The 13,007-nt window shown below is 37.1% G+C and overlaps 1 protein-coding gene across 1 annotated transcript; it reads left to right on the top strand.

The window, feature by feature from the left end:
• The first annotated feature begins 7,430 nt into the window (after window positions 1-7,430).
• LOC134213790 (protein wntless) lies at window positions 7,431-10,553 on the top strand. The gene is made up of 4 exons (XM_062693116.1): window positions 7,431-7,698; window positions 8,378-9,420; window positions 9,487-9,871; window positions 9,946-10,553. Exons 1-4 carry the CDS (start codon window positions 7,593-7,595, stop codon window positions 10,050-10,052), a joined length of 1,641 nt encoding a protein of 546 aa, XP_062549100.1. The 5' UTR covers window positions 7,431-7,592; the 3' UTR covers window positions 10,053-10,553.
• Window positions 10,554-13,007: the final 2,454 nt, after the last annotated feature.

Genomic DNA, 13,007 nt, shown 5'->3' with positions numbered 1-13,007 from the left:
TTTGTAATTAGTTTTAGTAGAACCTTTATTGCAAGATATGTGAAAAACGCACTCTTACCCCACCGGTGCGATAAGAGTGGGTATCGGGTGGGGTGAGACTACGCAATTTTCCAGTCATGTGTTTCAAGTATATATTAATAAAAATAAAAGTAAAAAATATTTAATTGATGTTTATTGAAAGTATATTATAGAATGTTTAAAGATTACGTAACTCTGCAATATGAACTTTCACACGAAACAACTTTTTTTTTATTGAGCATGCATGAGCATAATGACCGTGCATTCCGTAGTTGCTACTCCGTGATCGACCAGGACAATCGCAATTGCACAGGGAACAAATGGATGGAAGCATGGGATTTGCTCTCCAACCTCAATGTGCACAGTCTGAGAGCTCTAGTATTTTGTATGGTCGATAACGGCGCTGGTGTACTCACGGTCATCGGGGATGGGAAGGAATTGATGATGCAGTCACTCGCCCACTGCAAGCCGAGAACAACTCTGCACTCGCCACGAGTTCCTGCGGAATTTTATTGGAATCGGGGGGTTAGGTTTTATGGTAGAGGTCGTCTTGTTTAACGGGTTGCCAATGTGATAGTAATGAAAGGGTGGTGTATATTCTAATTGGATGCCGAAACGAGTTTTTTTGCTCATTTCTAACAGTAACCTGCTAGAACTACCCAGCAAACACAAGATCGTATATCTTAGCGAATAAGTGTACAAAGTGGAGGCCATATACGTGCACTTTGCATGCAGTCAAATGGAAGAATGCGCCTATATCGCCTCTATCTTGTACACTTATTCGCTAGCATATGTGACTTTGTGTTGGCTGGGTAGTCAAGTTTTGTAGGTATAGGATAGAATATGGAAACGGTATGAAAGCCCATTTCCAGTTCTAGCAATTTCTAGAACATGAGAAATATATGAAAAGATACAAAGTGAAGGAATGAAACGGGCCTGGGATTGACCCACGACCTCCTGCGGATGAGGCAGAAGCGGTAGCCATATGACCATCAAGCCCGTCTACAAAAAAACATTTTTTTTATTATATACAAAAAAAGCTACAGGTGTAAAATATACCAGGTTTCGCGTGGCTTGAACAAAGGAATTTTCTTTAAAGAAAGATCACTAATTACGTAACGGAAAATTTGACCATTTTATCACCCCGCCCCCTATCTTACACTTTTTGTATGAATCCCCCTGAATGCTATGAATCGTCATACATCTCGCAACGCCTCCCAGTTCAGCGTTGCATAATTTATGGATGTTTCTTTTGATTACAGTATTGTCATTTAGATGAAATTGTGTTTTCGGACTATGTTGAGGTGTAAAACAATACCAAATACAATTTTCCAATTTCGCTTCAGTGTTTTGTTCCTTTCTAATACCAAATTACTTATCTTTAAAAGGAGAACTTATGATAATTTTCGATTTCTGTTCCTTTTTTCTTTGTGCTGGATCTTTTATACGGATTAGAAGTAGACTTATTTCGGCCGGAGATACGGGTTTGACAACAGAACTTAAAGGTTCACATGCGTACTCTTGCCCCACTCGTTCTGCGTACTTTTACACCACAGCCCCAAAATTTATTCAGTTTATGGTTTTGAAAACCTCTTGGAAAACCAACCGAATTAATGTTCTACACCATAAAATACTCTACACAATAGGCTACCGAAATGGTATAATGTTCACCTGATTGAACGTATATATGGTAATGGAATACTAGTGGCGAAAACACAATTATTTTTAGCAAAATGATCAGAAAATTAACTATCTTCATATCTCCCTTGTTGTTTATTCAAATCGTTTACAATTACACATTAAAATAGATGATCAGAATAGGGGCCGTACACTAATTACGTAAGCATTTTTTCTGGTTTTTTCAACCCCCTCTCCCCCCATGTAAGATTTTTCCCATCCACTGTTGTATCAGCCCTACGAACGCACCCCGATATTGATGAGATACAAAGAGTAGTCAGATATATTTACTCTATCGAATAAACGATTTATGTGTTTTATTAATGTGATTCCTTGCTCCGTACTTTATTATGTCCACCACCACTTTTTCATCTGTTACAACATGCACCATGTACGATTTATGTTGACTGGGAGGCGACCGTGTGCAGCTCAAAGCACACATGTCCAACACGAGTACCAACCAGCACATCAGGATTAATGCCAGTAAGATCCTGATTACGGTATATGTACGGGTCACGGCAAACGACACACACGCGCGCGCGCGAAGTAATGCAAAACAAACGACGTAAAATAAACGTAAATTAACAAAAAAATGTCTGGCAGAACATTCTTATTTAACCTTAAATAGAGATAAAATAAGGGTTGCTGATTGACATTAGCTTTCCGATCACTATCAATGTGGTTGAACAGCCGTAAATTATTACTTTATTTTCAATTTTAATCCCGTTTTTTTTTTTACTTTCCTTATGTTAAAGAAATGACGACGCGGGAGCCTAACCCGAAATTCAAATGAACAAATTAAGGAAATGCTAATACTGTTGTGTAGAAGTTGTATAGGTCACATCACTTTCCATGCTGAATTTCGATCTATGTTACTGAATACCCCACCCAACTAACACAAATTCCTTCCCGCGGTAACTGTGGAGATGCAGAGGTATTCTCGGTCTCTAGTAGCAACAATAACCACACACTAATATTCCCTTCCTTTCTTAACTGACTGAAAGGACTTGGCCGGCGCCGTTATTGTACAACATTTGCGAGTTGCTGAAACGTGCACTTCGAGATAGATGGTAAATCCCAACCACTTTTTACTTGGATCGTAGTGCAATTTACACCAGTTCTGGTCAATCACGGAGTAGCAAACATTGATATGTACAGTCAGTCTATAGCAAAGCTAAGCTAACATGAAATCTGGGCTTCTACATGCTAGTGAAACATGATGTGGAGAACACATTGGATCACAAACAACGAGCACCATCGTCGTTGTCACCAGAGCCCGATAACATCTGAAATTCGGGGACGATATGGATATCCAAATAGAGGAACATTTAAATGTTAGTTTTAAATTTATTCAAAAACCTGTTTGTACAGGTTTGTACTAAATAGTTTATTATCCAAATACACTGACTTGTTTTGCTCTGCTAGATAATATTGCAAAAGACAATAACCTACCTCGATTGTTGGAACACTTTGTATCAGGTCAACGGATTGTTAAAAATGAAACAAATTTAACTAAATTATGATGGCAGCATAACGCATATGTATACTTAATTGTGGATACGTACTTTTAAACCACAAATTCAAAACACTCTGAGAACTAACGGTATTTTGCGTAAACACGGCGGTGAAAACAGTACTACCGTAAAAAAATTATCAATGAAATCAGTACTGGACATGCGCGTGAAAGAAAATTTCTCAAAATTTCTTGTAAACAAGCACTTGTAAATAAACAGAAGAATGCGAGAATGAATGCGACCGAGAAGACAACGATGACAGGCAGCCGCAGACGATACAGTTATGAATGGACCCGAGCAAAAAACTCCGTTGAAATATTTCATATTAATTGATAGCGCTGAAAGTATAGACTGAATGAAAGATTAAAAGACTGAATTGAAAGATGAATGTTCCTGTTAAATAAAAAAAATGCTGCATATAACCCTTATAAAAAATAAGAATACATAGAATAATAAACCGGCATGTATACATATTATCGGCAGTCTGTTCTGTTGTGTCATATATGTACGTCTCTAAAACGGCGACAATTTTCAGTTGTATTCTGTATCGTCAATAATTACCGGAACCTGGCTTTTGAGCTTTTAACCTGTTAAATGTTACCTGTTGGGTGCGAAGGAGGGTTTCATCCAAAACCCACCTTTGTAATTTATAAGTGATGAATTCTTTAATTTATGTGAAAAAATCACTAATAAAGAATAAAAAATGTATATTCAAATCTTTAACAAACAAAAAGAACTACGATGGAACTTTTCGGGAAAGTTTATTTGTTGGTCGAAATTAAATTATGGATTCACTAATCTAGGCCCTCAAAAGAAACGATATACGATAAAGTGATATACAACACCGTGCGACCCCCATATCAACGAGAACCCCCGAATGTTAATAATATCGGAGCGATGAAATCGAAAAAATGCATTAGAAATGGAGCATTGTCAATGTTTAAAATGTAAAAATATAGGATATTATGCTTTTTTGTATGAGAACGTACCGAAAGCTATCATTTTACTCTTCCAACGGCTTATATCGTGAAGTCACTTAAATACATCCTAACATGCCATTCGACTTAGTTCGAATGACAGTATCCTCATGTGTTACAATTCAGGCAGTCACTTTCATACACATTCAGTTTCCAAATGAGCGAGAGACCTGTCAACAACATAGATGTCCACGCGGATTTAGCACAAGACTTGGGATTTAGTTGGATTCGACCTAAGCCTGGTTGATTGCTATTGAATTTTATTTGTTTTTACTTTTGATCACTTGTCGTAAGACGAGTTAGTACCTGCTATCCCATTTGATTCCACCACTTTAATGAAGTCTAAAAAGCTCTGAATAATTTTTAATTTTAATTTAATCTTATGATTGCTTGAGATGTCTATGCTAAATGAGTGAAAAATCAGGCACAGTTCTTTTTTCAATAGTTAAAATAATACCGATAATAACCGTTAGAACTATTAAAAACAAAATCATTTCAATCGAATCAATATTCGATCCCAAAACTTTGTTCATTCATATTCTCGCAACCTGCTTATAGTGGCATTCATTGAAGAATTCCGCTAATTTTGTATTATTTGTATGAGCTGGTGGGCCGTTGACTGCTTGAATAGAGGGTGTAACCCAAACCAGAGGTGACCCAATCAATGAAAAAATAGGTATTAAATTTTTAATTTAAATTAGAAACTATATTACATTAATTACGTAAAGAGTTTTGTTTTCCCCTTTCCTACAGCCAATGCTAAGATATTTCCCATACAAATTATTTTCACAGAATGGAGCGTTAGAAAATTATTCTTCATGTTTGTATATGATTCAACTAATCGTCATTTACTCACAAAAAAGCAGTTTAGTAATATAAAATTACATGAAACTTTGACCACTAATGTTCAATAATTGATATTTTTTTTAAATCTAGGTGATGCTTTTGATATTGAGGCAAATTCATCCAGTTGAAAGAAACTGTGGACTCAGATCAAGCTTTAATGGAACACCCTACTGCGTAAGAGAATGGTAAAAGAAAACTGGAAATGCTACACTCAGAAATATTTATATACCAAATAGTTTAATAGTCATTCTAAATGGCTATTCGCCTGGTTGACCCCAAACTCGTATTCGAACCAACAATACTGGGATAGTATAACTTCACGCATAGAATTTGTGTTTGGTTGTTTTAATAAAAAAGTTTGTCATATGCAACTAACTATTTTTGTCAAACCAACAAACAATTTTTGTCACATCAATAAGTACGTATTGTTTGATCCACTATATTTAAGGTCGAGTTAACAATCTAGTTTGTTGAAAATGGAGAAGTTTTTTGAAACTTGTAAAAAAAATTCACAGTGTAGTGCTAGAGAAATTAGTTTCATCCTTGGATGTTTCATCAAACTAAAAGAAGAATCCTGTGGAATTATTGTGCTTAATAGTAAGTTTTATCTCGAGTTTTATTCATGCTCATTATTCTAGGTTGTTCGTAAACTACAACAAAAAAGCAGTAAGTACTTCAAATAATTATTTAAGAGTGACAATAACTATAAAAAAACATTTGTTTTCTAGTGGAGAACAAGCGGACTACCCATCGCTGCAGGCGTTATTCGTGGAACAAAAAAATGGAGAAAGGAATAATTTTATGGATACATAAATTAGTGATCGATTTGTACAAAAATGTTAATAAAAAATATATATAAATAATATTAAGACAGGTATGGAAACTGTATTTTTATTCACAAGAAATGAAAACAAAACATCTGGAGGTTAAATATCAAAATAAATAAACATATTGTTGAATCAACAAACCGAATTGTTGATGTAACAAAATTGATTGTTGAATGGGCTGTCATTTCGATTTCTGGCGATAACTATCAAGATTGTTGAGTTAACAATAAATTCGGGTTGAATTCAACAAAAATGTTTGTAAGCCCTCAGATAACAAACATGTTTGCCGAGTTTGACCCAAATTTTTGTTAAGAGAACAAACTATTTTTCTGCGTGTTGAAGATAATCGTTCGCTAGTATAACTAAGCTTTATGACTGTTTAGCTTACTTTCGATTTGTTTATATTTTTTGGGTTATGTTCTTTTGCTTTTCTGTTTTTCTTATTGGAAAAGTGAAAATAAAAATGAGAGTTAAGATTTCGCACAGTGAAAGTTATTAGTTTTATTAAAACCATGCGATCAGATACATTAATAAGATGTGAATGCTCGGGAGCTCTGGAGCTTCGAAGCCGCAACCTGTCATTTATTCGATGAACTGGAAAATGATGCGTCAACCGCACTGTGCTAAGTTGTCTTTCAACAAAAGCTCAGGTCGCAGGGATTAACAGAAGTAATACAAACGCAGGTTCAAACGTTTATAGACGATGGGTGATCTTGCCATCGCCGCACAATCATCAAATACTACAAAGCCTTACGCTTCACCAGGGAAATAATCGGATTCGTTTTCGGATGTCGGCCGTGTCCATGAATAGAAGTGACGGTCCAGAAAAACCATTACATTGGCCGATTTGAATACCTTGGATCGAGCCTTTCGGTGTTGGTCCATTTCACCAGGCATGAGAACTCGATGAACACCATCCTGGTGTTAGCCGGAAAGTTAAATTTTGATTTTGAGCGCTAACCTGAAAATATTTTTTCCAATTTAATTCAAGTTTGTATTGCATTATATGAATATGATTTCAACAAAATGGTTTCACTAACCAAACCAAATTTTGTATATTACTTACAATTCCGCCGGTACTGTACGTCCTCTGAATTATGGAACCGATTAGCGTTGTAACCGTAATCAAATTTGGCCGCTGCTCCATGCCATACCCTGTTGGTATGAAGCCGTAAATGGCAGCTCCTGCTTGTTCCAGTGACATCTTCTAGTTCAGAGGCCTACTTATCTCCCAATGCAAGCTAGTTGTCCGCACTTCGCCTTTAGAGCGGAGCAGAATGGATACGTTTGCGTGCGTTTTGACAGTTTTTCCATGGCAAAACTGTCAAAACGCACGCAAACGTATCCATTCTGCTCAGCTCTTTTCTGGCAAAAAAATCGCGGCAACATTTAACGAAATATAAATTTTCACAGAAGACAAAATACTAACAAACATTTTTTCGCGTTATTTCGGCTTAGTATAAATAATGATGTTGAATAGTATACTTTTTATACTATGCAATGTTTAACAGTAAAAAATAACTGAACAGATTAATTTCAAAGCCTTTACGGGTTTATTTAATTTCTGAGTGTACCTTCTTCTACTTACCCATCAATCGGTCGGCTCCAGGTATCGGAGTAGGATCGACAAAGATACATCTCCGCTGTATTGTATCGATTGGATTTTTCATCTTCAATTTCGATTAGAACATCAGCTAAAAAGGTGAACTGGTGCAACGGGATCACACCGCGTCATGTCCGGAACGATTCTGGAGAATCTCAGCGGCAAGAAGCTCAGCATTCTTGTTTCGTGTCTGCTGTTTCTGCAATTTCTTTGCTTCCTGTTGGGTGGTCTTATAGGTGAGTCTGTCTAGAAACTATATCAATGTGTGCCTCATTAAGAATAGTATGTTTGGTTTTGGCTCATTATTCATAAGATCTGTTCAATATCATTGATCATTAATACCAGCGGTGTAATTCAAATGAGAATGGTATTTTTATAGTTTTCGGTAGACGTCGAAAAATGGCGTCTCGGCGCTCTACCTTTGTTTATTTTATTACTATATTTTATATGCATTTCGATGTGTGGGTGTACTTGCATGCTGTTTATTTGTTGCTCACCGGGAAGCATCGTTATAGATTTGATAATGTTTCTACATATTCACATTTATATTGATGATGGCGATCTGCTAATTTCCAAATAAGTAAAATTATGAGTTGTTTTTTATATTAAATAATCAAGGGAAAAGATTTATCAAATAAATGGCATGTTATTTTACTAAAATAATCCAATTTTATGAACACAATATCTTTCTGCAAACATTACTATAAAAATATTAAATTCAAGACACTGTTCCTCTCCACTCTATCCTGATAATGATGAAATTAAAATCATGGAAAATATTTTGCTATGTTAAAAACAAATTCATATTTAAATGCTGACATGACGTTCAAAATCCATATCCAGAATCCTCGTAAAATATAAATGAAATATGTTTTCAATTTCCTTGATAGTTTCAAACCTTCATTTAAATTTCAGCTCCTGTGCCATCGAGTGTGCAAACTATTTTAGCTACAATCTGCAAGGACGTGCCCGGTTCGCACAATGACACTTCCATTTGGTTGTATTCCCGCGGGGAGGATCACTGCCAAAGTTTGGACCATCTGGACATCGAGAACCACGACCTTAAAATGGCCAACCAAATTGTTTTCGTGTTTCAAATGCCACTGCCGCGGGAAGGTCGCCAGTTGGACTATTCTCGGTGGCAGCAGAATCTGATCGGTGTCCTCCAGACAGACATTGCCTACGATAAGAACATACTGCTAAAGCCACATTCCAAGATGACTATTGATGCACGGTTGGCGTACCGTAATAAAGGTGATTCCGATCAGGATTGGAAATATCTTGCTTCGTCGCTGGAACGACGCGATCTAGATTGTGCCGCAGACAACGTAACTGACGAATATTTGTACAACTGCAATGCCATTCCACTATTTGAACTGGGCTCTCTGCACCATGATTATTATCTACTGAACGTGCGGCTTCCGGTCGACAGCGATTTAAAGATGAATCTGGATATCGGTCACATTCAAGACTTGCATCTGTCGGTTATCTACCAGAACGGTGGATTCACGAAAATATGGGTTTCGTTGAAAACTGTTTTTCTGCCTTTTGTCGTTATCATTATGGCTTGGTTCTGGCAGCGCGTTCATCTGCTTCAACGTAAACCCGCTTTACTGGAGTATATGTTGCTTGCTCTCGGTAGTGCTCTAACTTTCTTGAATCTTCCTCTGGAATATCTAACACTGGTTTTCGATATGCCGTTCATGCTTTTGTTAAGTGATATACGCCAAGGTATATTTTACGCTTGCTTGTTGTCATTCTGGCTGGTGTTTGCCGGGGAGCACATGCTCATCCAAGAATCTGGCGAAAAATCTACTCTCAAAACCTATTGGAAACATCTGAGCGCGGTAGCTGTTGGATGTATTTCGTTGTTCATGTTCGACATGTGCGAGCGTGGTGTACAACTAAGAAATCCCTTCTACTCGATTTGGGTTTCAAGGATTGGCTCTACCGTTGCTGTAAGTATCTAAATTCGATTTATTAATATCAACATTATTTAAACCTAATGATTATTTTGTGCACAGCTTGGTTTTATAATTCTGGCGGGCATCTCGGCAGGACTATACTTCCTATTTCTTTGCTACATGGTTTGGAGGGTATTCTGCAATATAAATCTTAAAAGGACATCACTCCCATCAATGTCATCGGCTCGCCGTCTACACTACGAAGGGATAATCTATCGCTTCCAATTCCTAATGTTGGCCACCCTGTTGTGTGCAGCCCTTACCGTGATTGGCTTCATCATCGGTCAAGTATCGGAGGGTCGTTGGAAGTGGGATGAGAACATTGATCTGGAATTTACCTCAGCCTTTTTCACTGGAGTCTACGGCATGTGGAATATCTATATCTTTGCCCTGATTGTTCTCTATGCTCCGAGCCATAAGAAATGGCCAGCCAACGAAACTACCGGTGCGTATATTGTTATCAGGTTTCACCTAATATCTATTTTCTAATGGTAAAATAAAACATCTTATCATTTCCAGAACACATTATCAGCGAAGAGATCGAATTTAGTAATCTACCTTCCGACTCGAACCCGAGTGAAATTTCATCCCTGACGCAGTTTGCTCGCAAAGCAGCATTAGACTAAATATGTTATTTTCTGCATAATATGATCAGTATTCGCTTTTAATATTATAATGTTTTATCTATACACACAACAACTGCTTTTAAAAATAACTTTGAGGAACGATACAACGACGTTTTGTAGACATTGTAATACCCATAAGCATCTGCGATTGTAAGACAAATTGCGGAAAGTCATTCAGTCATCATATAAGCCAATCATAAAGAATGCTTATAGCCTTCAATATGGGCTACCGCCGAATTAAGGTTTTTTGCATTTTGTCATCCAACTTAATCTATGCTTGCATCTTCTTCATTTTTCTAATTCAGCAACATAGCTGTCATTCAAAGCCCTAGAAATAGCAAATGTATTAACCACGTGTGAACAATATTCAGTATTATGTATAGATTAGTGTCATAGTTGGAGTGAGCGCTCATGTGTCTATAAGCTGTGTTTAAAACGTGATCAAAAATGGAAACCGTAATCATAAATAATCTTTTTAATAAACTCACATCTTGTCAAAAATATTTTTCAAATAATGAAACAAATGAAAGAAATTCTGATTTCAGCTTTAAAATAATGTTTGTACTGCCCATGATCACATATTTGTAACACTCGCATTTTTGTTCATTTTGTAAAAAGCCTGTGAATTGTACAGATTTAATTGTCTCAATTTACTGTATCCAATCAAACAACAGTAAAATAGGCTATTGTCTTCCTTTTACTTCCACTAATTAGTTTTTTGGTATTAGCACAGATACGCATTTTGTCCTCCACATGAGGACTTCACACTGAAGAAGTCCTCAAGTGGAGGGCGAAATGCGTATCTGTGTTGATACCACAAAACTAATTAGTGGGAGAAAAAGGAAGACAATAGTCGTTCAACCGTGTAACATTTTCCCCTAAGACTAGACCCCTAAGCAAATAATTATTCAGTAAAATAGGCTTTATTATCTTCCTTATCTATGGTAATCTGGAACTGATTGAGTTTTTGTGGAGGATTGACAAACAATTTACAAAATCAACCGAAATGCAAATGTTACAAATAATATGCGATCATGGGCAGTAGTAGTTCTTCCTCTTCTTCTATATCTCTACAACTCTCCAACTGGAACTTGGCCGGTAGCTGTCTCAGCATCGATGACGATGGTTCCTGCATCTGTAGGGATGTAGGTGCGCATGTTTTCTTCAAAGTGCAAATCATAATCGTTTGGCGATGGCAGAAAGTTGCCGTCCGTATCATAATCACGAGGCGCGTCAGAGGGAGACGCTCCAAAAATTTATTCGCATGGATGACATTATTTTATTAACTCCTAATGACAACGGCTTGAGGGCGATGACATACTGACGCGTCGAGCGATGCGGAGCGCGTCCAAGCACTCGTAAAGCAGAATATCAGCAAGAGAAATTCTTTTGTCTTGGACGCGTTCGCGCACGCACACGCGTGAGTATGTCATCGGCCTGAGGCTTGTCAATTTTGCCGCAGCCAGAGGAATGGCTGTCTGTGGCACCCATTTTGCACTTGTTTCAACTTGTTCTACACAGCAGTGCGGAGCCGTACCAGATTGCATTACATGATGACCGTACATATTAATACCGTGATTGGCCAGAACAATTGTACTAACACAGGGAACTTATAGATAAAGTATGGGATTTGCTTTCCAATCGCAATGTGAACAGTCAAAGCAGCTCTATAATTTTCAATGGCTAATAACGGTGTGAACCACGTCATTACGGTCTACCGAGTAATAAAAAGGAAATGCTGATGCAGTCATTCATTCACTTCAAGCCGAGAACACTGCTCTGTCTACCATCAGTTCATGAATTTTATTTGAATTTGAAAGTTAAGTTCTACGGCAGAAGATACGTCTGGGTTATCTGGTGCCAAATTGATAGGACAGAAAGAATAGTTTTCGAATTTATTCCGTTTATTCCAAATGCCAGCATACTCAAATTAAAGGTTATATTATATAATTCGGACCAGGTGGCCTCACAACTGAATCTTGAAAGCTGAGCCGTAATCAAAAACTGAAATCAACTGAAATTCGAGAGCGTAAATGGAGGTGGGTCGGCCACGCATTACGAAAGAGCGGAGGCGAAGTCTTCAAGCAAGCACTGGACTGGAATCCAACAGAACGGCGACGTAGCCTCAACAAAGAAATAAAGAAAATCAACAGGAATCTGACCTGGGCCCAGATGTCGTAAAATCCCGATTAATCGATAAATAATCAATCGATCACTCTCGATTCTTGTAGATTATTGAATCGATTAATCGTTGGCTAGTGATCGATTAAAAATTTATTGATTATCGCAACGATGAATCAATTTTTCGAAGTAATCGATTAATTTGCGACATCCTAATGATGTCGTAAAATCCAATTTAATCGATTAGTAACTAATCGATTACTCTCGATTCTCCTCTATTATTAAATCGATTAATCATTGGATAGGAATCCATTCAAAATTAATCGATTATCATAACGATGAATCGATTAATCGAAGTAATCGATTATTTTAGTAGTAGAGATTACTTTTGCGTTTGCCTTATTTACCCCACACAGTAAAAAATTAGCACGCTCAATTTAACTGTTCCATCTATTGAATGATCAATTTTAAAATCACTATTATTGAAAATGATATTCCTTTGATTTTAAAGTGGTGTCACACCTTTCACAAGTGTGTTGAATGCAGACAATTCCATAACATCAACACTGTTGATCAAAGTGCTACTCACTGGATGTTGAAATGATTAGCACTTCGAACTGCACACGCAAAAAAATGTTGCGGTCGAAATTACCATTCCGAGGGTTAATTTAAGAATACGCACCGACGATTTTCAGCAGACAACAAACCCGTTTAATTTTACCATGCGCACAGTAAAAATCAACTGTGGGCCATGCGGAATGTTGTCACATGCACTGAAACAGTGGTGAATTTCTCTGAATGCATGGTTAATTTAACTGAAAATTTGTGGTTGTT

The sequence above is a fragment of the Armigeres subalbatus genome, chromosome 2 (assembly GCF_024139115.2).
Source record: "Armigeres subalbatus isolate Guangzhou_Male chromosome 2, GZ_Asu_2, whole genome shotgun sequence".
Classification (NCBI taxonomy): Eukaryota; Metazoa; Arthropoda; class Insecta; order Diptera; family Culicidae; genus Armigeres; species Armigeres subalbatus.
The sequence above is the reverse complement of the archived record's forward strand: the minus strand, read 5'-3'. Positions and strand labels throughout refer to the sequence as shown.

Bases quoted from the DNA above. Each gene is read 5' to 3' on its own strand.
- LOC134213790 (XM_062693116.1), top strand. From the start codon at position 7,593: ATGTCCGGAACGATTCTGGAGAATCTCAGCGGCAAGAAGCTCAGCATT. The intron at 7,699-8,377 runs GTGAGTCTGTCT...TTTAAATTTCAG, and splicing joins CCTGTTGGGTGGTCTTATAG to CTCCTGTGCCATCGAGTGTG. The intron at 9,872-9,945 runs GTGCGTATATTG...TATCATTTCCAG, and splicing joins GCCAGCCAACGAAACTACCG to AACACATTATCAGCGAAGAG.